The 23462-nt window shown below is 40.9% G+C and overlaps 2 protein-coding genes across 2 annotated transcripts in view; one reads left to right on the top strand and one right to left on the bottom strand.

Moving 5' to 3' along the window:
* Nucleotides 1-318: 318 nt before the first annotated feature.
* fabp2 (fatty acid binding protein 2, intestinal) lies at nt 319-1659 on the top strand. Its single transcript, XM_047366955.1, has 4 exons — nt 319-479; nt 814-986; nt 1240-1347; nt 1497-1659. The coding sequence occupies exons 1-4, from the start codon at nt 413-415 to the stop codon at nt 1545-1547; spliced, it is 399 nt and encodes a 132-aa protein (XP_047222911.1). The 5' UTR covers nt 319-412; the 3' UTR covers nt 1548-1659.
* A 4620-nt stretch (nt 1660-6279) lies between these two features.
* Nucleotides 6280-23462, bottom strand: part of usp53b (ubiquitin specific peptidase 53b) — a 28116-nt gene continuing 10933 nt past the window's right edge. The window contains exons 10-15 of the mRNA XM_047364483.1: nt 16213-16335; nt 15390-16113; nt 13980-14041; nt 11810-11885; nt 8470-9287; nt 6280-8326 (exon numbers count right to left, since the gene is read on the bottom strand). Of these exons, the coding sequence (XP_047220439.1) occupies nt 8250-8326; nt 8470-9287; nt 11810-11885; nt 13980-14041; nt 15390-16113; nt 16213-16335 (1880 nt within the window). The 3' untranslated portion in view covers nt 6280-8249. The remainder of the gene's footprint in view (nt 8327-8469; nt 9288-11809; nt 11886-13979; nt 14042-15389; nt 16114-16212; nt 16336-23462) is intronic.

Below are 23462 nucleotides of genomic sequence, written 5' to 3'. Positions count from 1 at the left end.
TTTAAATCACATTCTTAAAGCAATTATGCACATTAAGACTAGGGAGGTGGTTGCAAATAGTTTAAGGACCAGTGCTGTTGGGTTCCTATCTCAATGTTTTCCTCAATAATCAGCACAGAACAAGTCTAAAGAAAACTGAATCACAGTTTTAATGATATCTGGCAGTTTGCTGAACACACAATACCACCACCCTATGTAAACACAAACACAAGTCCAACAGAAAGTCAAGCATTCAGTAATTCATAAAGTGTTTGCTGTGGATAATGCCAAAAAAAACCCTGAGCTATAAATGACCACATCAGCACTCACGCCAATGACAAGATAAGAGCCTGCTGGGCTTAAAAGGAGCGTCACACTTCCAGTAGGACGCTCCTTTCTGCACAGTGGTCCAGCTCGCCATCACGCAGTCACCATGGCCTTCAACGGCACCTGGAAGGTTGATCGCAGTGAAAACTATGAGAAGTTCATGGAACAGATGGGTGAGCTTGGTCGGACAGGAGATAAATGGTTTCAGTCTGTTTAAATGCATGCTTCTTAGGCAAAGAAATGACCATAACATTCTCAGAAGCTCATAAGGTACTTCATGGAGGACTGATGAAACGCAGGTACTCATATTCAAGTGGTAAACTGATAATTACAGCTCGACATGTCTGCATTTAAGGTGTAACACTGTTTTATTTGCAAACTGTTGGTTACATGGACACCCTCTCAACCGGTTTCTGATTTGGTTTTTTAACCTACTTCCAGTCTACAGAGACAAACAAATGAACTACTTGTTTATAACATGAACATGTTCAATATGTCTGATGACAGGAATTAACATGGTGAAGAGGAAGCTGGCCGCTCATGACAACCTGAAGATCACCATCGAGCAGACTGGAGACAAGTTTCATGTGAAGGAGAGCAGCACTTTCCGCAGCATTGAAATAAACTTCACCCTGGGGGTCACCCTCGAGTACAGCCTGGCAGACGGAACCGAGCTATCAGTAAGAAAAAAGGGCTTTTAGTGGAGGCGCATCTGTTTTGACAATTTCGCATGGATCTGCCATTTCAGCTCAAACTTCTAATGTCTGTGACAATTATGAAGACTAGACCTCTGCATCTTTAATGCAGATATATTATTGACTGATTAGTTTCTGCATACACGAGGTATGACGGAGATGTCTTCCATTTGCATTTTGCACATTTCCCACTGAGTTTTGCTGTCAAAATCTTTTTGGTTGTGTGTCAAACCCACAGGGTGCCTGGAACCAGGAGGGCGACACACTAAAGGGGGTTTTCACAAGAAAGGACAACGGAAAACCGCTGACAACAATCAGAATCATCCAAGGAGATGAACTCGTTCAGGTAAAGACACCGATTTAGCTTTCATGCCAATTCCAACACTGCACTCTAATATCTGAATAGTTATAAAACAAGTATGGCTTGATATGGAGATATATTTTTTATTATATGTGGATATGAGCTCTAATATTTCATATTTCTATCTCCAACAGAGTTACAGCTACGAAGGTGTGGATGCAAAGAGGATTTTCAAGAGAAGTTAGACCGATTGGCTTTACTAAATTAAAGTGAATCATGTTTTATTTCAGAATTTCAGTCAAAAGTTCCAGATTTGTGAAGCATTTTTATCTCAATTAATAAAATTGGAACAGCTTATTTTCAGATTTTTCTCATAATTTTCAATGAGAATCTATGAAGCCAAGTGTGCAATCATAACACATGAAAGTGACTAATATAGGAGTGGTGCGGTAATTAAAACTTTATTCAACAATAAGTAAAAATAAAGATATATATTATCTCCAAAAGTAGAAAGTGTAGATAGGATTAACAATACCTTTGTTTTAACTGAATCTGCAATTAGACATGTCGAAAGCATGCAGCGGATTATCAACAGCTCCACAGAGCCGACCACACAGAGGTATGAGGGGAGGATCCAGGGAAACTCCTGCAGGTTGTCTGATAAAGTACAGAACCAAGAGCCTGGATAAGATCGGATAAGACCTTTGACATAATAGGGAAAATGTCCTCTTTAGCTCTCGATTGTTGGTGTTGATAATTAAAGGATAATTAGATTATGACCAAGTGTGTTTAAAACACAGAATAAAAGATATGTTTTATAGCAACACCAGCTACCAATGCATGTAGAGCCGGCCCAAGGCGAAGTAAGCTCAGCTGCTGCATGGGGCCCCCCAGTCCTGCATGGGCCCCCTGCAGCCCTTGACTTCTCACACTTTAGATTTGTGGCTATATTTGTGTACAACGAACATACTTTAATTTTATTTTTCAATAATAGTAGCAAATTTTAAGACATTTTAAATTCCAAATAAAAACATTATTTAAGATTTTAAACAACTGGCAAAGATAATAATTATTTTGTATACAGAGGAAAATATTCATTGTTTATAGTCACAGTTTAATGTTGCTGGAGTTACATTTCATGTGTGATGTGACTAATAAATAGAAAAAATTGAAATGTTGAACCCCAGACATGACAGAGCAGATGAGTAAGTCAGTGAAATAACCTGGTCTCCACGATTTATTTACTTGTATGTATTTAATAAAAAATTATAACTCAAATTCAGGCTTCATAACTAAAACCTGCTTGGGGCCCCATTCAATCTTGGACCGGCTCTGGCGGTATGGGACACAGGAGGGGACGGCTTGTTGTTCAACATGTGAAGTCTTTAACTGAAGACTACAGACCATGAGTGCAAGACTCACGTTCCAACTATTGCAATAAATTCATCAAGCTCTAAGAATGAAAATGCATTTATAACATTTTATGATTTAGCATCAACCTTTGAAATGAAGTGGGTGCTACAGATTTATTCTCTGCATGTTTAGATGTGACAAACTTCACCAGCCTTATTGGGGCTTTATCATTTCAGAACCACTTCATTTACCATTTGTGTTGTTGCTGCTTGCAGTCACGACTGTAGCCATCCAGAATAAAAGCTTGTAAAACAGGTTCAGTTCAACAAAAATCTAATATGCCTGTCAAATTATATCGTTTTCTTTTACATTTTGTCACAATACAACCAGAAACCTTAATTTCGATTTTATGACACAGACCGCCACAAAGTATTGTATAACTGTGGAGAGGAAGGAAAACGTTAAGAGAAATAAAAGTGAAAAATAAGTTTTTGTATTCATTCTTATATAAAATCTAGTGCAACAGTACAGCTGTTCTGTGAAGGCCTCAGAGATTTGTTAGAGAAATAACAGCATCAAGAAGACCAAGGAACACAACAGACAGGTCAGGGAGAAGGTTTTGGAGAGGTTCAAAGCAGAGTTAGGTTATAAAATAATATCCCAAGCTTCAAACATCTCAAAGAGCACTGTTTAATCCGTCATCTATAAAAAAAAAACGACCATCCACCTAAACCAGCGATCAGCAACCTTTACATTCCTAGATAACAAATTTTTAAAAACAAAGTACAAAATCTGGAGCTTAGCTACAATGTAATGGTTTAGACCAAAGTTTATTCATGTGTGAAAATGAGCCAAAGCCCAGACCTAAATCCCGTTAAGAACCTGTGGATAGATTTAAAAATCAGCTCATAGATTCTATCCCTTCAATCCGACTGAGCTTTGACTATTTTGCATTGAGAATTGGGAAGAAATTGTGCAAATCTGGCGGAGAATTACCCCAAAATGGTTGCAGCTGTAATTGCATTAAAGCACATTGAAGCTTGTGGTTGTAATGCGACAAAATATGCAAAAGGTTAATGGGGTATGAACACTTTTGCATCACACTGTAAATGGAAAATTGTTGTTTCGTTTATCTGCGTCATTTCCTAAAAGTTGTTTACTCGCACACAGACACACAAAACAGACATGCTGCACTGAAAATGCCAAGGCACAGCTGATACAACCAAAGACGACATTCAGTGTAAAGTAAAACAAGGAAAAAAGATTTTTTTAAACAGATAAAGATAAGAAAAACACCCAAAAACCTTCTGTGTACCCTGATAAATAAATTGGGGTTTATTTTTAACTTGTCCAATAAACTCATAATTTATTTAGGCAGTAAATCAGTTATTTTTAAATAACAGTATTACTACAGTTAGTCATTACTGCACTATAATAAGTAACCAGTTAGTTGAAAATCTGTTAAATTTCACCACTTATTGATGTCTTATAGTGCAATAGATTGCATCAAAATCTTTGTTTTCTTTGAATCTGATTCTAAACAGTAAAACAATGAGTCACTGGGAAGGCAAATGGGAAATATTTGACTAAAAGTCTTGTTAAAATGAATCTCTAAAGGCTATCATTTAGTGTTGATAGCATAAACACGGCGCATGCACACACACACACACACACACACACACACACACACAGATTTACTGCTTCAATGAGTTCATGGAACAAACACCCTTAACAAAGGTTACGGTGAACAGATAACACATAAATGACAGACTGTACAGGAAAACACTGCAGTGTGGTGAACATAAAATACATGTATCTATGGATATATTTATCTGAAAGTAGAACAACAAAGATTTTTATATGTTCTTAGAAACGTTGAGAACAAACACATTACACAGACTTAAAACACCAACATGTGCATTGGGACTCATTTTAAATACATTTTTTTTTGGTGAATGCATAGTGTCCTGGACAGTTAGTAGGTTTCCAGCAAACTGTTTTCAGATGCATAAATAACAGACTGTATTCCTGTGCGAGCAAGAGAAGAAAAGAAAACAAACCAAAAAAAACATTCAACCTTCCAGATCAATCATGGTAACAAACTGCTATTTAATCAGCTGATTTTATTACAATTAGGTAGAATCCCTTATAACGCTAGGAGGACTCAAGAGTCCAGCATTTTCATGCTCATGCTGCACATACAGCTAGTATGACTTATAAAGGCCACATGCAGGTTTCACAACATCACTTTTCTGAGCGGAACACCAGTGTGTCGAACCATACAGTTAGTAATGATGTCAGATGGGTCCGTTACATTATGAAAATACCTGCAAATATAGTTCTGTTTGGATTTCTTTAAAGAAGAAGACAGGATAAAGTACAAAGAATGGATGACAAGAACCAGCATGATAAAATAAAACACAAGGATGTGTGATTTTGAATTGTAGTAAAAAGCCTGAGGGCTGCCCCAGATACTAAACCCCAGATTCTTAGGCTATTATAATTTTATGGATCACCACAAACTGATAGCTGTCATGCACAATTATAATTCAATGAACCAAAAACATAATTTTTAAAAGTCAGCTTTATATTTACTTGTCATTTATATAAAGAAAAAGACCAAACCAAAATCTTTGCTGTCAGATTTTCACAGCAGTGGAGGGCGTCTGCTTTGGGGCAGCCAACAGTCAGTCATTAACGTTTAAATGTTGCAAAAGAGCTGATAAATGATAAGAAATCAGTAACTAGCAATGAGCGACTGTTGAGGCATATGTTATCTGGTGACAGCCAATAAAATCCCCAGAGATGAAGCAATTAGAGAGCTGCCCAGATTTTAACAAAAAGAACCGCCTGCTCTGTTATGTTGACAGTCGTGGTTCAGCTGGGTTAAACCAGGATTTGTTGTTCTGCAGAAAAACATGGCATCCGCATTAAATATGTTTAATACACTTATTGATGTGAAAGTGCATAGATTCATCTCTGTTTACAGATTTCAGCATCATCTGTTGATAATCTCTAACTGTGGGGGAAATGACCCTAACCCCTAACTCTATGCATCGATCCACTACTTATTATGTTAGTTTACTGACTTTCAAAGAAACAGTCTTAAATTTTTATGGTAGTTTAATTCGAATTCGTAGACAGATTATTAACCAAAACCATTATATATAAGTTATGAATTGATTGACAATACCCTGCGTAAAATCCGAATTTCATCCCGACAAAGATGCCATATGCTTGCTCCCATTGATTAGTTATCATGTGACACAAATCAATCAGGTAATCAATAACAGATACTCCTGATCTTAATTCTTTGTGTGTATCAAGCACGCATGACAACTGAATTAGGCTGTTCCATACCAACCTCCCCACCACCAGGAACAGACCAAAGAGTTCTCAAAGAACATCAGGAACAAGGAAGTATCTCTGCAGAAGGCAGGAATGGTTTCAGTTTCCTGTAGTTTTTCACCAGGTTTGCACAAACTGAGGCAGGGATTTTGGCCCATTCCTCCACACAGATCTTCTCCAGATCAGCCAGGTTTCTGGGCTATCACTGAGTTTGAGCTCCCTCCAAAGATTTTCTATAGGGTTTAGGTCTGGAGACTGGCTAGGCCACTCCAGAACCTTGATATGCTTCTTACGGAGCCACTCCTTGGTTATCCTGGCTGTGTGCTTCGGGTCATTGTCATGTTGGAAGACCCAGCCACGACCCATCTTCAATGATCTAATTGAGGGAAGGAGGTTGTTCCCCAAAATCTCGCAATACATGGCCCCGGTCATCCTCTCCTAAATACAGTGCAGTCGTCCTCTCCCATGTGCAGAAAAACAGCCCCAAAGAATGATGCTTCCACCCCCATGCTTCACAGAAGGGATGGTGTTTTTGGGATGGTCCTCATCATTCTTCGTCCTCCAAACATGGCGAGTGGAATTAAGACCAAAAAGTTCTATTTTGGTCTCATCTGACCACAGAACTTTCTCCCATGACTCCTCTGGATCATCCAAATGGTCATGGGCAAACTTAAGACGGGCCTGGACGTCTGCTGATTTAAGCAGGGGAACCTTCCATGCCATGCATGACTTTAAACTATGACGTCTTAGTGTATTACCTACAGTAACCTTGGAAACAGTGGTGCCAGCTCTCTTCAGGTCATTGACCAGCTGCTCCCATGTAGTTCTGGGCTGATTCCTCACCTTTCTTAGGATCATTGATACGCCACGAGGTGAGATCTTGCATGGAGCTCCAGTCCGAGGGAGATTGTTTAGCTTCTTTTATTTTCTAATAATTGCTTCAACAGTTGATCTATTTCACCAAGCTGTTTGGCAATTGCTCCATAGCCCTTTCCAGCCTTGTGGAGATCTACAATTTGGTCTCTGGTGTCTTTGGACAGCTCTTTGGTCTTAGCGATTTTAGTAGTTAAGAGTCTTAATAATTGTGTGGAGTGGACAGGTGTCTTTATGCAGCTAACGACCTCAAACAGGTGCTTCTAATTTAGAATAAGTGGAGTGGAGGTGGACTTTTTAGAGGCAGACTAACAGGTCTTTGAGGGCCAGAATTTTTGCTGATTGGCAGGTGTTCAAATACTTATTTGCAGCAGTAACACACAAATGAATTATTAAAAAATCAGACATTGTGATTTATACTACCATATAAATTAAAGACTGCTCTTTTTTTTTTAGCAAGTGAGTGAACTGACAGAATCAGCAGGGTGTCTAATATCTATTTCCCCCAATGGTACAGTTAAGCCCAAAATATTCATACCCCTAACAGATGTAGGTTTAAAGTAATCTTTAAATTTAATCAACAACATTCTTCTGACTGGAAGTAATTTTAAGGTTTTCGAGTAACCCAGCTAGAATCCTATATTGAATTTGAAAGAGAATGTGTAGTTAAAGATTAGGGTGATGGCAAGGAGGCCTTCCAACAACTTGGAGCTCATTACCAGAAATAAATCGCCAAAATACCAGTGGAAACATGAAAAAAGCTGGTAAACAAATATGAGAAGGGTTTAATTGCTGTAATGCCTTTAAGATTCTTCTTATTTATTCAGAAAGGTATAAATAATTTTCAATATACAAGTTTTAGATTAAATGTAAATAAAACAAGATGAATTGTTTTTTGTTTTACATTTATTTATTTTTGATAAAGAAATGTCTGCCACATTTCCTACCAAAACCAAACTTCTTGGTTGAATAAAAATGATTTAAAATTTATATCTGCCGGGGAATTAAAACCTTTGACCTTAACTGTACTTGAGCCTCGTAAATTCCTCAGCACTTCTGCAGAACTAGTCCACAAATAAAATGAAATGACATACCTGACATGATGTGTCAAAACACAATAAAACCTAAACAACCTTTTGTGCAAACTGAAAACAGATTTCATTTCCTAACAACACCATGGAACAGTGGAAGATATGTGTGATAGTTGATAATCTGTTAAACAAGTAGGTTGTATTTATGTGACAAGCTTGCATAAATAAGGTCCACCCAGTCTGGAGACATCAGGGGGCTTATGAACATATTTCCATTCTCTAAACTCTTTGGCATCCAGTCGTACCGTCCATCCATGTAAACAAAACTTACCAACTCAACACTCATAAAAAACCTTGCTCATCCAGTCCTTTGGCTGTCACTGGCTTCCATTTTGCAGTGGGTTTATTGCTATTATGGCCTGTGCAGAAAAGAAGATGAGAACTCTGTTGTTACAATGTATTTTGTGAATGTTCTCTGGGCATATGCTGATCAGAATAACAGAGAACTATTTTATGTAGCTATTTGCTTCTGTTAGAATATAGTTTTTTTTTTAGGTCTTACTTGTTTCAGGCCGTGCTTTTGGCACATCATGTGACTGTGCATCACTGGGGAGTGTGTGGCTGTTATCTCTGCGCTCACTCTCAGCAACTGTCCTTGGCACGGTGGCAGAAAGGACCAGAGGCCTCTGGTTGTGGTACTTGAGGCGGTAAGTTTCCGTCATACAGTTGTCCACGTTAAAGTACGTCGTCAGAGAAACCTCCGGAGCTTGTGCCGCCTCGTCCGCTCTGCCCCCCGGCAGTCTCTCCTCACTCTCGCACGATGACTGAGTGCTCCTCTCCGGGTCGGAACCCGACTTTGAGCTCGCGTCTGAGAAGGTTCGTAGGCTCGAAATGTCAGGCCTCCTTTTGGGACTGATGTGGGATGAGGGGGAGAGGCGAGGGCTGGATGGAAAAGGTTCCTGAAGCATTCTGGGGCGAAACACAGCGTGGCTTGATTCGCCGTGGTGCGGAGAAACCTGCTGGTTGGGTCGAAGGTGAGGCGACCCAGTTGCACCAAGCTGGGTTTCTGCTGTCACACTGCTAGGCGGGTGGTATGTCAGGTCTATGTGAGGGCACGGAGAATCAGAGGTGACAGCCTCACTATTACTGGACAGGTAAGTGCTTTCTCTGTCCTCTGACTCTGAGAGAACAAGATCATCTGAGCTGTTCCACTCTGAGCTACTGGTCTTTGTGATGTGTCCCGGGGTTGTATTCTCCCCGCCGTGCCCTCTGCAGTTAGCTGGCTCCTGGTGCTCGCTCTGCTTGCCCTCTGAACCAGCCGAGTTCTTCTCTGAACACTTTGCTTTCCTAGAGATGTTAGATGTGTGTTTTGATCTCTGTCTACGAGAAAGAAAAAACAGGTAAATATATTTGAATACAGAAATCAGTGTTGGCAGTTTGAAGAGTGCAATGGAAATGCATCTTTACCCCACACACTATTTTATATTTGTCTTTTTACAACAAAAGAAACTTCAGTGTATTTTATTTGGACTTTATATAATAGACCACGACAAAGTCCAATTATAGTTGGTTGTTGGTAAACATTTTTAACAAATAAAAATCTAAAAAGCAAGCTGTGCATTTATATGCAACGACCGTTTAGTCATGACCAGTTAAAACTGCAACTGCAATTTGTCCCAGACCCTTCTGCGTAATCACATACTGAAATCTGCCAATTATTCTTTGCAAAATTGCTCAAGCTCAGTCAGACTGGATTGAGAATGTCTGTAAGCATATTTTTTAAAGTCTTTCCAGAAATTCTTCATTAGATGTATGCCTGGACTTTGACTGAGCCAATCTAACAAATAAATATGCTTTGATCTAAACCATGAACACACATAAACATTGTGGCCGTGGTTCTGTGTTTAGGGCCATTGTCCAGTTGGAAGGTCAGCCTCTACCTCGGCCTCTCTCTCAAGTCTTTTTCAGCCTCTAACATGTTTTCCTTCAGGATTTCCCAGTATTTAGATCCAGCTTCCCTGTCCCTGCTGAAGAAAAGCATTCCAACAGCATGATGCTGCCACCACCCTGTCTTGCCTTGGTAATGGTGTTTTCAAGCTGGTGTGCAGTTTTGGTTTTCTGCAACAAGAAGTGCTCTGTATAAAGGTCAAAATTTAAAATGTTGATCTCATCTGACCAGAGCACCTTTCATAAAATGTCTGTTAATGCTGTTGGAAAACTTTAAATGGGACATCTTATGACTTTCATCAATGACTTCACTCTTTCCACTCTTCTGTTATTGTCAAACTTGTGGAGTGCACAACTAATTGTCAACATATTCTCTTATCTGAGCTCTGCAGCTCCTCCAGAGAAACCTCTGAGGTGTTCACAGAACAGATGCATTTATACTGAGATGAAAATATGATTCAGATGACCTCCGAAGATATTTGGTTGCACTGGATTTTATTGAGGTTATCCAAATGAAAGGGGCCAGATACATATGCATGCCACACTTTTCCGATTTTATCCTGGAATAAAAAAATTATTGAAAATCATGTGTGCTTTCCCTTCCACTTCACATTTATGCACTCGCATGTGGTTGTCTATGGTATAAAATAATAGAAATCCTTAAAAAGACCTTCCTTTCACTGCCAAGGTGTGTGAAAGTAAATATCTTCTTAGGCATTTGTTTAGCTCACAGAAATTGTCTTCAGCCTACAATTAAACTTTTTTCAGTCTTGTCAGTGGTTGGAAGTCCTCTATCTAACATGAATATTCTTACGATGCAGCAGGTATACACCTTAAAAAATGATGAGTAGCTTTTAATTAGTCTGGGCATTTCAATTAGGGAGGATAAAAGTTTACATCCTTATTATCTCAGGAAAGGTTTTCAGAAGAAACAGACCCAACAGCCTGGATATAGATCAGTCAGTGTATCTAGTAGTACTTCTGTTTAACGTGTTCTAAGGCCTTTTGCAGTAGCTTAAACGCAGTCTGAAATATTTGCTGCAGTTCTTCATGTTACCCCCTTACTATCCTCCTCACTGTATATGGTGACAAGATAACCTTGGGTCCCCATCCAGTTGTATGCGTCTCCTTTCTAGTTTTATACTTTAAATTATTGCTCTTACTGTAGATATGGGCACGTTAGCTATTTTTCTGTAGCTTTTTCCTAATCGACAGTCATCTGACATGTTTTAGCGGTCTGTTCTTCTGTCTTTCCCATTTTGAAGAGTAGCTAAGAAAAATAGGCTACATTGTGATGACCTCTTTATAGCACAATATTTCATGGGAACCATGAAGGTTGTGGTGGCATCGGTAATTTTATTAAAAACAATTGTTTCTGGGCTGCACGGTGGTGTAGTTGGTAACACTGTTGCCTTGCAGCAAAAAGGTCCAGGGTTCAACTCCCGATTTCTGCATGGAGTTTCCTTGTTCTCTCCGGGTACTCCGACTTCCTCCCACAGTCCAAAGACATGACTGTTAGGTTATTTGGTTTCTCTAAATTGCCTTTAGGCAATTAGTATTCCTGTGTGTGTCTGTGTTGCGCTGTGATGGACTGGCGACCTGTCCAGCTGCTGGAGATAGCCACCAGCTTCCCCGCGATCCACTATGGAAGAAGCGGTAGAAAATGACTGACTGACAATTATTTCCACTCTGAATAAACACGTTTTCCAGTGTCATACTATCCGACTGCTATAAAAGATTAATTTTTTTTAAGGCTTTTCACACATTATTACCAGTGCTGACAATATGTACAGCGAGCGCTTTAAATAAAGGCTTATAAAGATCTAATGGGAGATTCCACTGTCATATTTAGCGGTAACCTGTAGAAGTTAGTCAGTTGTCATTTAGAAAAAAAAACATAATTACCAGCAAAATGCCCAAAATAACACTCTACAATTTACAATTAAGAACACTACCTTGAATTAGGACTGCACTTTAGTTGAGAAAGTGAAACTTGATCATGGTTCCCCTGAGTTTTAGTTTGATGTTTACCTAGACAAGGGAGAAAAAAAGGAAAAGCAAAGAAATGAAAATGTACAAGACAAATTTGACATTAAAACCCTCTTTTAGAGAGATTCGTTGCTAGACAGGTACACTCTGTTAACAATCATAGGGACATGAATGAAAATGAGGATAAGCGACTGAAATAAATCAATTTCTTTCTCATAATTGTGAAATAAAAATCTACAGAATTCTGAGTAAGTAATAACTTAGAGCTTTGATCCAACATATGAAAAACATTGCAATTTAAACATTTGACCCTGATCGTCTTACCTAACTGTAAAGCAGGCACGCACAAAATAATGTTTCCTACACGGCTGACTTAAATGCTGTACTTTCTATGAACACTAGGTGGCAGCAGTTCAATCCAAGTCACAACTTCAACCCTTCAGCAGCAAGAATTACTGCCTTTTAAAAACATACTTTCTTCAATTTCTTTTTGTTTCCCACTTAACCCATAAGGGTTTAAATACCGAGACTCTTGCTGTTGCTAGGGAACACAGGCTCTTAAAGCACACAGTCTTGATTTAGATAGTGTAAGACAGTGCGTGCAACAGAACACTATTCATGACAATGTCAGCGGCTGTGTCCAGCTGCGCTATCTGAGCTTTGTGGGATTATATTCAGATTAATGCCTGTGCCGGGCCGACGGGGGCAGGAGGTTAAATAACAAGTTCAGGCGCAGAAATCAACCCAGACGTTAAGCAATCTTCTGTTATACTCAAACTGTCAGCGTCGGATGTGGATCACACCAAAAATATAGGTCTTAAAAAAATGAGATTGGTAACAAGGATAGGAATGGCTACCCAGAAATCCCAGAAAGCACATTCTACCTGCACATATCAGACTGAATTAAACGAATGTGTTCATTTATTTGCTTTAAATCCTTTCCACAAGGTTCTGCAGACGAGTTACAACAAGAGAAAAAGAGCTCATCTTTACTGTCAAACATCTGCTGCTGTGCTCTGTTTTAAATCATGGGGCCTGTTTTACATCCTACTTAAGTTGGTGGCTCATTTTGTTATTTTGCTTCCTCCTTCAACAATTTATTTTTAGCTCAAACTGATGTTTCCTAAAACAGCCTAGATACCAGAAGAACAAAACCAACTTCAAATAATGTGTTTGGCTTCTGTGAATGGACAAAAAAATAAAAACTGCCACAGAATAAAACACTAAAAAATCAACCCAAACAGCAATAAATAGAGGAGCTTCACAGAGTTGCAAATATATTAATTTTGTGAATACAACATGTTTTTAGTTATTTTTAAACCATTTTCTTATTTCATTCATGCACTTGTATAGATAATGTATTAGTTTAATTAAAAAAAACTTTTTTTTATTATACATTAGACGTTTTTCCCTGATGGCAATGTTTCTATCTTACCTTTGAATGTTCACTTTATGAACCAATGAGGTTTGACCCTTGTTGGCCCCCACCTTCTAGCTCCCTGACCATTCAGATTTGAGCATGAGTTGTCGACGCTTCTCTTTACATTTTTTTCAAAAATACCAAAAAACATAAAATAAATTAAATGATATATTACATAAAAATATTAATCAAGTTTGAGAAAGGAGAACAAAAAATATTTGGCCAAGAATTCTTCTTCCTTTTCCTCTCTCCCCCCTTCCTGTCAGTGTCAATTTCGTTATTTTACCTCCTATTTTTTAAACATATTTGTTATCTACTTCTTTTATTCCATACGCTGTCTCATAAAGTCAATGCAAAACATAAAGTTAACTCACCTAAAACGAGGACAATACCCAATAACGTCATCCAGAAATTCGAAGAAGCTAAGTATGTTTTTCAAGTTTTCTGTTTTTTTGAGTGTTCAAAAGAAATGCAATCGATGTGCACAAGATAAACTCTAGAAAAAAGTTTGGAAAGGTTATTTAAGTCAATCATTTTTGCCCTTAAATAATACCAATTAGTGTCGGATTTTGTACTGTTGGAAAACCTGATTAGTCACCTGTACTATGAGGCACAATGAGCCCTACTCATTGTGCCCGTACTGTGAGTTTATTGTTAACTGAGGAATTTTACTTTGCTGCAAACCTTGTTGAAGCACAATAAACCTTAGGACTTACCAGTGTGGGAAAGAGATGATGTTATACTTGACTTTGCATCGCCTTCCCTTTGATGCAGCTGACTGAAAAATAAGTGGACATAACAGCATTGTAAATATGTTTTTCTACCATTCTTGTCATGAGTGGTCAATAGTTATTCATATCAGAAGCAAAGTTACACTGCATGTGTGAAAGAGCAGTGCTGCAAAACGTTTTAACCTTATAATTACAAATTGGACACCTTATTTTAGCGATTAGCATGGTTAGCTCAGCCAGCATTGCTAAAACAGCAATCTCTGTGTGCTTTCCCAAAGGATCCAGAGCCTTTAACTCTAAAGGCCAATACAAACTCCACAAGAACAGATAAATTTGTTTCCTCTTGTTCCCTGCAAGAACATCCTTCTGCTCTTGCAGCCCTGGTTGGGCAGTTCTTACAGCTTGTTCTTAACACAGCTCGCACTCCTTCCTTGACTCCTATTTGAAAACTACTGTGTGATCAGTCAGATGTTTGAAGCGGTTACTGCACGAACCTGAAAGTGTGAGCGACCTACGAGGACTCCACAGGAGTTCTGCACTTAAGTTCTGGTTGAATGAAAAGTCCTGGTCAGAAACAACTTTGTTGTTGCCATTGTCACCCAATATAAAAGAACACATTTCTCTGTTCTGGCGGAGTATGTAGATGTCTTAGGATTTTCAAACAGCTGCCAATATTTTCAAATCCATTGTGTTTTATGACAGACAATAGCTCAAACCTCAAAGGGATAAAACAAAACAAACTTTGCTGGACTACATTAAGCCTTTCTGTTATCCGCTTAAAGTCTTACTCTCTCTCTTGCAGCCAGATTGAAGAGGTCCAATGCCTAGAAAGGTCGTGGAATATATAGTTTGCTTTAAAAAAGCTCTCTCACATCTCTCTGCTTCCTCTAACGTCATTTTAACGCACCTCAATGATACTAAAAGTAGCTAAAATTCAGTCTTCCCTTCACCGTAACAGCGTTCACTCTGAAGAGCGGTGTTCTCACCGCAACCTGATGGGGATCAAGCATGGTGCCTTCACTGACTGGAAAGAGTTTCTAACTGGTTGGTCACCAGTCGGGGCTGGTCAGGTTGAAGATTGTCTGATTCTGGTCTTGATTGACCTTGACAAAACACTACAATATGGGTACCTTGGTCACTGTAGTATAAAAACATGCTGGAAACTTAACTGAAACTAACTGATGGGGGACTTATACGTAAAAGCTGGACTTGACCTTTGTATTTCACACTAAAGTTGATGAAAACAATTATGGATTATGCAATAAAAATGATCACTAGTGATTCTTTAATACTTTTAGTACAGCCTCTGAATACTGAATGATACATCTTTTGTTATGATCTCTGTGTGTTTCTGTGAAACTAAATCCACTAAAGAATGACACTTTACTCTCTTACCTTTGTAAAAGGACCTCAGGTGTTAACCTCTGGTCTGGTCTGAGCCCAAACCCATCAACCCCAGGTGAGTCTGGATTGGTGGAGCCGCTGCTGAGGCGATCGCTGCTCTCATAGCCGGACTCTGTCCTCTGAATGGTCCAGGTGTCGCTGCGCAGCAGAGTCTTGGGGACACCTTTGAGTCTGCTTCCTTTCTGCTGGCTGATTCTGCTCTCTGACTCCACAGAGCTGTGGCTCTCTGTCTCGTGGCGCTGCTCATCCTCATAAATTGTCATTAAGCACTTCTGTTTACGGTCCTCTCTAGTTCGTGCGTGTTCACGCTCGTGCTCTTTGCTCGGTTCTGTGCAAGCTCTCTCCTGGGATGAAGGCTTGCTGCACCGTGGGCTGTCCTGCTGCTGCTGCCGTCGCTGCTCCAGTTCGTTCAGTACCGTGTCTACATTCAGCACCTCCCTGATGGGTCTCCAAGTTGACTTTGACCTATTTTGGCTCCCACTGCCTGCTTTTTCCCAGTGTTTGTGGCTACCCTCCTGCTCTTTATGTCCTGGGGAAATGTTGGCCTTTCTGATGTGCCCCCCACTCTGTGCACTGCAGGACTGTCCATGGGGCTCCTGAAATGTTCTGCTGGAATGATTTAATGACTTCTCAGAGCGCAGATAGTTCTTCATTTTCTCCACAGGGAGTCTTGGTCCGTTCTCTGGAGGGGATGAAGATCTTGTATGTGTCGTGTCTGAGGAGAGTTAACAAGGGTTACTAATAAACTGCCAGTTGCTCTTATGTTCAGATTTGTTCTATGCTTGTTTTTAATGTTGCCATCGTTACACTCTACCTTTGTGTTGTGAAGGCTCAATTCTCCGATGTCCTCTGTCCTTTTTTGATATTTCACCTGGTCTTTGTAGATTCTCCATGAAAGGATCGTGGAATTTGTTAGGACTGCCAAAGGAATGTTTCACTGAAGGATAAAAAATTAAAAAGAACATAAATAACAGTTCTACCAACAATATATTGCATTTAGAATAACGCTGCACATTAGGAAATATTGCAATTCGACATCAGTTGTGATATGTTTCTTGTTTTCTTTTTTTCTACTGTTTTTCATCTGTACTTCCATCACTTTGTGACCTTCAGCATTTTAGGCAATGTCATCTGGGTCCGGTGTGAGCATCTGCTGCTGTGAGACTCTGTCTAACTGGCGAAATATTACATGAGCACGTAAAATGCAAGTTTAAAACATTCTGAATATATTAGACAACTATTATTGTACATTGTACTGTAGCTCTGGCTGTATGTTAGTCTCATGCTTTCTTCCTGTGGTGCTCTGTCCACAGCAAGATGCTGCCAACACCATGATTCAAAATAAGGATGGTGTGTTCAGAGTGATGTGCAGTGTTCATTTTCTACCACACATAAAGTTTTTGTATGTAGGCCATAATGGTTAATTTTGGTCTTAGTCCATCTGGTCTCATTCTTCCTATCATTTGCTTGTACTCGTACTCGTCGTCTTCCGCTTCATCCGGGACCGGGTCGCGGGGGCAGCAGATTCAGCAGAGACGCCCAGACGTCCCTCTCCCCAGACACCTCCTCCAGCTCCTCCGTGTGGAGCCCAAGGCGTTCCCAGGCCAGCCGAGAAACATAGTCCCTCCAACGTGTCCTGGGCCGTCCCCTGGGCCTCCTCCCAGTGGGACGTGCCTGGAACACCTCCCGAGGAAGGCGTCCAGGAGGCAACCCGGTATAGATGCCCGAGCCACCTCAACTGGCTCCTCTCGATGTGGAGGAGCAGCGGCGCTACTCCGAGCTCCTCCTGGATGGCCGAGCTCCTCACCATATCTCTAAGGGAGTGCCCGGCCACCCTACGGAGGAAGCTCATTTCAGCCGCTTGTATCCGGGATCTCGTTCTTTCAGTCATGACCCAAAGTTCATGGCCATAGGTGAGGGTAGGAACGTAGTAAATTGAGAGCTTCACTTTTCGGCTCAACTCTCTCTTCACCACAACGGACCGGCACAGCGACCCCATTACTGCGGCAGCCGCACCGATCCGTCTGTCGATCTCCCGCTCCATTCTTCCCTCACTCGTGAACAAGACCCCGAGATACTTAAACTCCTCCACTTGAGGCAGGAACTCCCCTCCAACCTGAAGAGGACAAGCCACCCTTTTCCGGTCAAGAACCATGGCCTCGGACTCAGAGGAGCTGATCTTCATCCCAGCCGCTTCACACTCGGCTGCAAACCGCCACAGCGCATGCTGTAGGTCTTGGCTAGAGGGGGCCAGCAGGACCACGTCATCTGCAAAAAGAAGAGACGAAATCCACTTGTCCCCAAACCAGACCCCCTCCGGCCCTTGGCTGCGTCTAGAAATCCTGTCCATAAAAGTTATGAACAGGACCGGTGACAAAGGGCAGCCCTGCAGGAGTCCATCTTGCACCGGGAACAGATCTGACTTAGTGCCGGCAATGCGAACCAAACTCCTGCTCCGCTTGTACAGAGACCGGATGGCCCCTAATAAAGGGCCCCCCCGACTCAATACTCCTGGATCACCCCCCACAGAGCACCACGAGGGACACAGTCGAATGCTTTCTCCAGGTCCACAAAACACATGTGGACCAGTTGGGCAAACTCCCATGAACCCTTGAGTACCCTGTAGAGGGTATAGAGCTGGTCCAGTGTTCCACAGCCGGGACGAAAACCACAGTGCTCCTCCTGAAGCCGAGGTTCGACTATCAGCCGGACTCTCCTCTCCAATACCCTGGCGTAGGCCTTACCAGGGAGGCTGAGGAGTGTGATCCCCCTGTCTGCCAGTCCAGAGGCACTGTCCCTGACAGCCACGCAATGTTAAAGAGACGTGTCAACCATGACAGCCCTACAACATCCAGAGCCTTGAGGTACTCAGGGCGGATCTCATCCAACCCCGAAGCCCTGCCACCGCAGAGCTTTTTAACCACATCGGTGACTTCAGCTTGGATGATGAAAGAGTTGCTGTGTCCCCTAAATATCAAACTGCAAACGCGACATTTTCTTTTTGCCGCTCTTTCTTAAATGATAGATTTGTGGAGTGCACAAGAAATAGCTGTCCTATCAACAGATTTCCCCACCTCAGCTTTGATTCTCTGCAGCTCCTCCAGAGTTACCATGGCCCTTTTGGCTACTTCTCTGATTATTGCTCTCCTTGACAACCTGTCAGTTAGGAACAACGGCCAAGTCTCGGCAGATTTGCAGTTGTGCCACTCTTTCCATTTTAAGATTGAACAGTAATCTGTGCAATGTTTAAAGCTCTGGATATTAAACGTTCTCCCTGTCTGCTGTGTTCCTTGGTCGCTGTTCGTTTACTAATGTTCTCTAACAATCCTCTGATGCCTTCACAGAACACCTAATTAATTTACACACAAGCGGACTCCATTTGATAACTAGGTGACTTAGGTACACAGTATTTTATTCATGGGTATTAGAGTAAAAGGGATTCAATATGTCACACTTCTTAGATTTTTATCAGTAAAAAAACAGTGGAGGGAAATAATTTTACCTCAACTTTACAAATTTGTGTTACCCTAAGTTTAGCCCATAAAGTCCCAATAAAATACATCAAAGTTTGTGGATGCAGCATGACTAAATGTTGAAGGACTCTCACAGGGCACTGTAATTAGATCCTGAATCAAACTATATAAATGGATTACGTTGTCATAAATTCAATTTATATGAACTAAATTTGGGCTAAATATGAATCTAATAATAAAAAATAAATAAATGAATCAAACGTTTAGGTTTTTGTTGCATTTAATTAAAAAAACATGCTACCTCTTAAAACCAGATTTATATTAAGAGATACATTTATATTGATTTTTGATGCAAAATCAGAGGGATTTAATCAGCAATTAAATGTGTATAAGACTTATTCCAATCTTGGACCTTTATCTTTAAGAGGATGATTACAAAAACATTTAACACAGTTCTTACACATTAGTTTTAAGCTCTGTGCCTAAAATACCTAAAATCTTGCTCACATGAAAGTTAGTGAGAGATTTCTGCAAAAAGAGCAAATGTGCATGAAAGGATCACCTTGATTAGATGTGCAACAATAAAAATGTCCTAAGTTAGTCAAAGTTCAAGAATGAATTGTATCAGTTAGTTCTACATTCGGGAATCTGACTTTCATCTGGGAAACAAAATCTTTACTGAGAGCAAAGTGTACCGGAGTCAAATTCTTTGTTTGTGTGCACAAACGTGGCAACGAAGCTGACTCTGATTCTGCGTAGTTTCACTTTAATGTAACTCTCAAGCTTTTACGGTCACAGACTTTTGCCAGTCAGATGTAAAGGGGCCTGTCTTCATGTCTGTCTTCAATAAACTGTGATTATTCACAGTATTTTAGTCTCAGTTTTCTAAATGACTTTACAACTGTCGCTATGTTTTTAGAAAAAAACAAAAACAAAATACAGAACAAAATTAATTACAGTTTAAACATAACTGACAGTAAATTTCAGGCTCCATCAGTTTCATGATGGTCTTATGAAAGTGTGCCATTCCTGTGAGTGAAATTGTCAGTCATGACAAATATAGAAGTAGCTCAAACAGATTTTCAGTTTCAAAGATCACCATCCCCTCCCTTCCTCCTCCGTCCTTCTGCAAATAAGGCAGGAAACAAAACAAAGTCTTAGAAAAGAACAGATGCTGCATCATTAAACACACCTCCGCTGCCAAGCCTGCGGTGTGTTTCCTCTGCCTGGCAAGCAGGTCACGGCAAAGAGCTGCAACGACATGAACCGCGAGCATCTGCCTTCAGAGGAGCGTGTTACATCTAACAGCTGCCGTCTTTCACTTTTACATCTCACCTCCTCCTAATTAAATCATTTTCTGCGATGCCGTTTACAGCTGCATCTATTTTTAATCAGTTAGGGTTAGGTAACTGCAACTTTCAAATAGGCTCTTGATCAGAGTGTCAAATAAAAACATCACAGAATGATAATTTGAGAACAGATGAAAGAAAATTGTATCAAAGCTTCAGTTAAAGATGGAATCAGGAACGCTACATGTGTGAACTGTTACATGTTAAAGTAGCACTGATCGATATCCACATGGGAGTATGTAGCCTGATGATGACATTTAGGAAGTCCCCTATAAAAGTGATGTTGGACCCGGATCCACCTTTGTATGCCTAACATCTGCCAAGTACTTAACTAATGCACACAAGCATCATGGTTCCTTAATGCAGAGCCCCAATTATACAAAACCGTCAGTAAGAGCCAGTTGGGCTGATTTCCTCACTTGTAATTATGGACAAAGGAGCAAAATAAAAAAACTGAATTATGTAAACTTCAGCAGAATACCAACATTTACATATTATATAAATTGCTATGAACAACATACAGATGGCTAAACCGTGTTTTTTTTCCTGTGAGCAACCCACAATCAGTTACCCAGACTATCAGAAATGTAAGAATCCTGCCCCATGCCAAAACATCCAGGCAACACATAAAAGCAAAGCGATCCAACTAAATTGGACAACACCACCACCGCCCTAAAAAATAAACAAGATGACAAATAATGGAAGCAAATGTTTGAAGCATCAAGGGGAGGAGTGAGAGCATCGCTGCGTTTGGCCACAGGAACAGGGATTAGGGAGTTAGGCGTGGGTGGTAATCCGCGTGCAACAGAAACATCATCCTCATGTAAGGTCCAGGCCATTACATAGGGACAGCAAGTCTTTCTCTGAGAGGTTTAATGGCAGAATCTCACTGCCGACCGTTACTGTAGAAGAATAGCTGCTGTGTTTGATGCTGAATCAGTTAAAAAGAACATTTACTAAATGGCACTTAAAGAATGGTCTGATATTTCAAAAGATAAGAATTAAAAAAAGAGCAAATTTAACTCTTACAAGTCTTTATTCTCATTAGGGCTGTCTGGAAAGTTTAGTACCCAGCAAGAAACACTAAAAAGAACTAACACAGAGTTTCATTCATTTTAGGGATGGGTTATATAATGACATTAGATCATGAAGGATTAGAAAATGCTGAAGAGCAGCCAAAGTAGAGAGATTGTGAGATTTCCTATAAGGCCATTCTATACTCTTGATAAGATGCAACAATTTTGTTTTCCTTTCCTTCTATGTTGATGGGATGTAATGGTTACTGGTTTTAATGACTACAATAGTATTAGTATGTTATTAGCATAGTTAGGTGAAAATAAAATTACCATTAAAACTGGTGACTGAGTTAAAAACAAAAATCTGAGGGATTTTTTTTTTTGCAGGCATTAAACACATCAACTCTAACATGCTACAGCAGAAACAAACAGAAGGCAAAGAAAGTCAGGCAGGGACATTTAAACCACCAAAGATCACCAAGTCTCACGTCGTGCAGGAGCTGCCCTTCTCCAGCTTTTACTGCCTGTCTAGTGGCTAATGCAAAAAGGCATTAGCTGGTTTTAGCTGGATGCTTGTGCCCTTCAGAACGGTCTGGGTTCTGGTTAACTGGTTACCAGCTGGTCAATTACTGGACTGCCAACACCGAATCCAATGACCTGATATGGACTCCATTAAGCAGCTAAAACAGTAACACGATGGCCCATGCCTCCATTTATAAAGTCAGTTTGACAAACCTTCACAGTATGAGCCTATTGCCGGTATAAAGCACACAGTTCTACTTTTGTCTCATAAGTCCACGGAATAGTTTCCCAAAGGTCTTGGGGATTATCAGGTTGGTTTTTGAAAAATGTGAGAGGGCGCTTACTTTCTCTTTGGTCAGCAGTGGTTTTGGTCTTGGAACTCTCCCATGGACACCCAGTGTCTTTCCCACTGTTGAATGTTTTATAATGTGTCACATGTTTTATGCATGTGCTGTACTTTGGCCAGGACTCTCTTGTAAATGAGATTTTAAATGTCAGTGGATCTTTCCTGGTTAAATAAATATTTTAGGTCCTGTCATCTGTACATATGTTTTATATAAATAAATTTTATATGATCTTTTAGGACTTCCACTCTACTTTTGGGCAAAAAATAAATACAGGGATAATGTATTAAATTATCATTATCATTATATAAAAAAAATATTTAAGCAATTTCATGAAATCATTTAATCACTACTACCGTATTTTCCGCACTATAAGGCGCACCGGATTATAAGGCGCATAGAATAGAAGCTACTGCAGTCAAACGTTTGACTGGGGTTGCGTTATGCATCCACTAGATGGAGCTGGGGACTCGGGGTTGGATTCTTTCATCACCCAGGCTGAAGTCACCGAGGTGGTTAAAAAGCTCCGGGGTGGCAAGGCTTCGGGGGTGGATGAGATCCGCCCTGAGTACCTCAAGTGTCTGGATGTTGTAGGGCTGTCATGGTTGACACGCCTCTTCAACATTGCGTGGCGGTCGGGGACAGTGCCTCTGGACTGGCAGACTGGGGTGGTGGTCCCCCTTTATAAGAAGGGGGACCGGAGGGTGTGTTCCAACTACAGGGGGATCACACTCCTCAGCCTCCCTGGTAAGGCCTATGCCAGGGTATTGGAGAGGAGAGTCCGACCGATAGTCGAACCTCGGCTTCAGGAGGAACAGTGTGGTTTTCGTCCCGGCCGTGGAACACTGAACCAGCTCTATACCCTCTACAGGGTGCTCGAGGGTTCATGGGAGTTTGCCCAACCGGTTCACATGTGTTTTGTGAACCTGGAGAAGGCATTCGACTGTGTCCCTCGTGATGCCCTGTAGGGGGAGCTCCAGGAGTATGGAATCAGGGGCCCTTTATTAGGGGCCATCCAGTCCCTGTACGAGCGGAGCAGGAGTTTGGTCCGCATTGCCGGCACTAAGTCGGACCTGTTCCCGGTTCATGTTGGACTCCGGCAGGGCTGCCCTTTGTCACCGGTCCTGTTCATAACTTTTATGGACAGGATTTCTAGACGCAGCCAAGGGCCGGAGGGGGTCTGGTTTGGGGACCAGTGGATTTCGTCTCTTCTTTTTGCGGATGACGTGGTCCTGCTGGCCCCCTCTAGCCAAGACCTACAGCATGCGCTGTGGCGGTTCGCAGCCGAGTGTGAAGCGGCTGGGATGAAGATCAGCTCCTCCAAGTCCGAGGCCATGGTACTCGACCGGAAAAGGGTGGC

This window comes from Girardinichthys multiradiatus, chromosome 5, assembly GCF_021462225.1.
Source record: "Girardinichthys multiradiatus isolate DD_20200921_A chromosome 5, DD_fGirMul_XY1, whole genome shotgun sequence".
Lineage (NCBI taxonomy): Eukaryota > Metazoa > Chordata > Actinopteri > Cyprinodontiformes > Goodeidae > Girardinichthys > Girardinichthys multiradiatus.
The sequence above is the reverse complement of the archived record's forward strand: the minus strand, read 5'-3'. Positions and strand labels throughout refer to the sequence as shown.

Excerpts from the sequence above, each read along its gene's own strand:
- fabp2 (XM_047366955.1), top strand. The coding sequence starts at position 413 with ATGGCCTTCAACGGCACCTGGAAGGTTGATCGCAGTGAAAACTATGAG. Across the intron at positions 987-1,239 it reads CAGACGGAACCGAGCTATCA|GGTGCCTGGAACCAGGAGGG; the intron begins GTAAGAAAAAAG and ends TCAAACCCACAG. Across the intron at positions 1,348-1,496 it reads AAGGAGATGAACTCGTTCAG|AGTTACAGCTACGAAGGTGT; the intron begins GTAAAGACACCG and ends TATCTCCAACAG.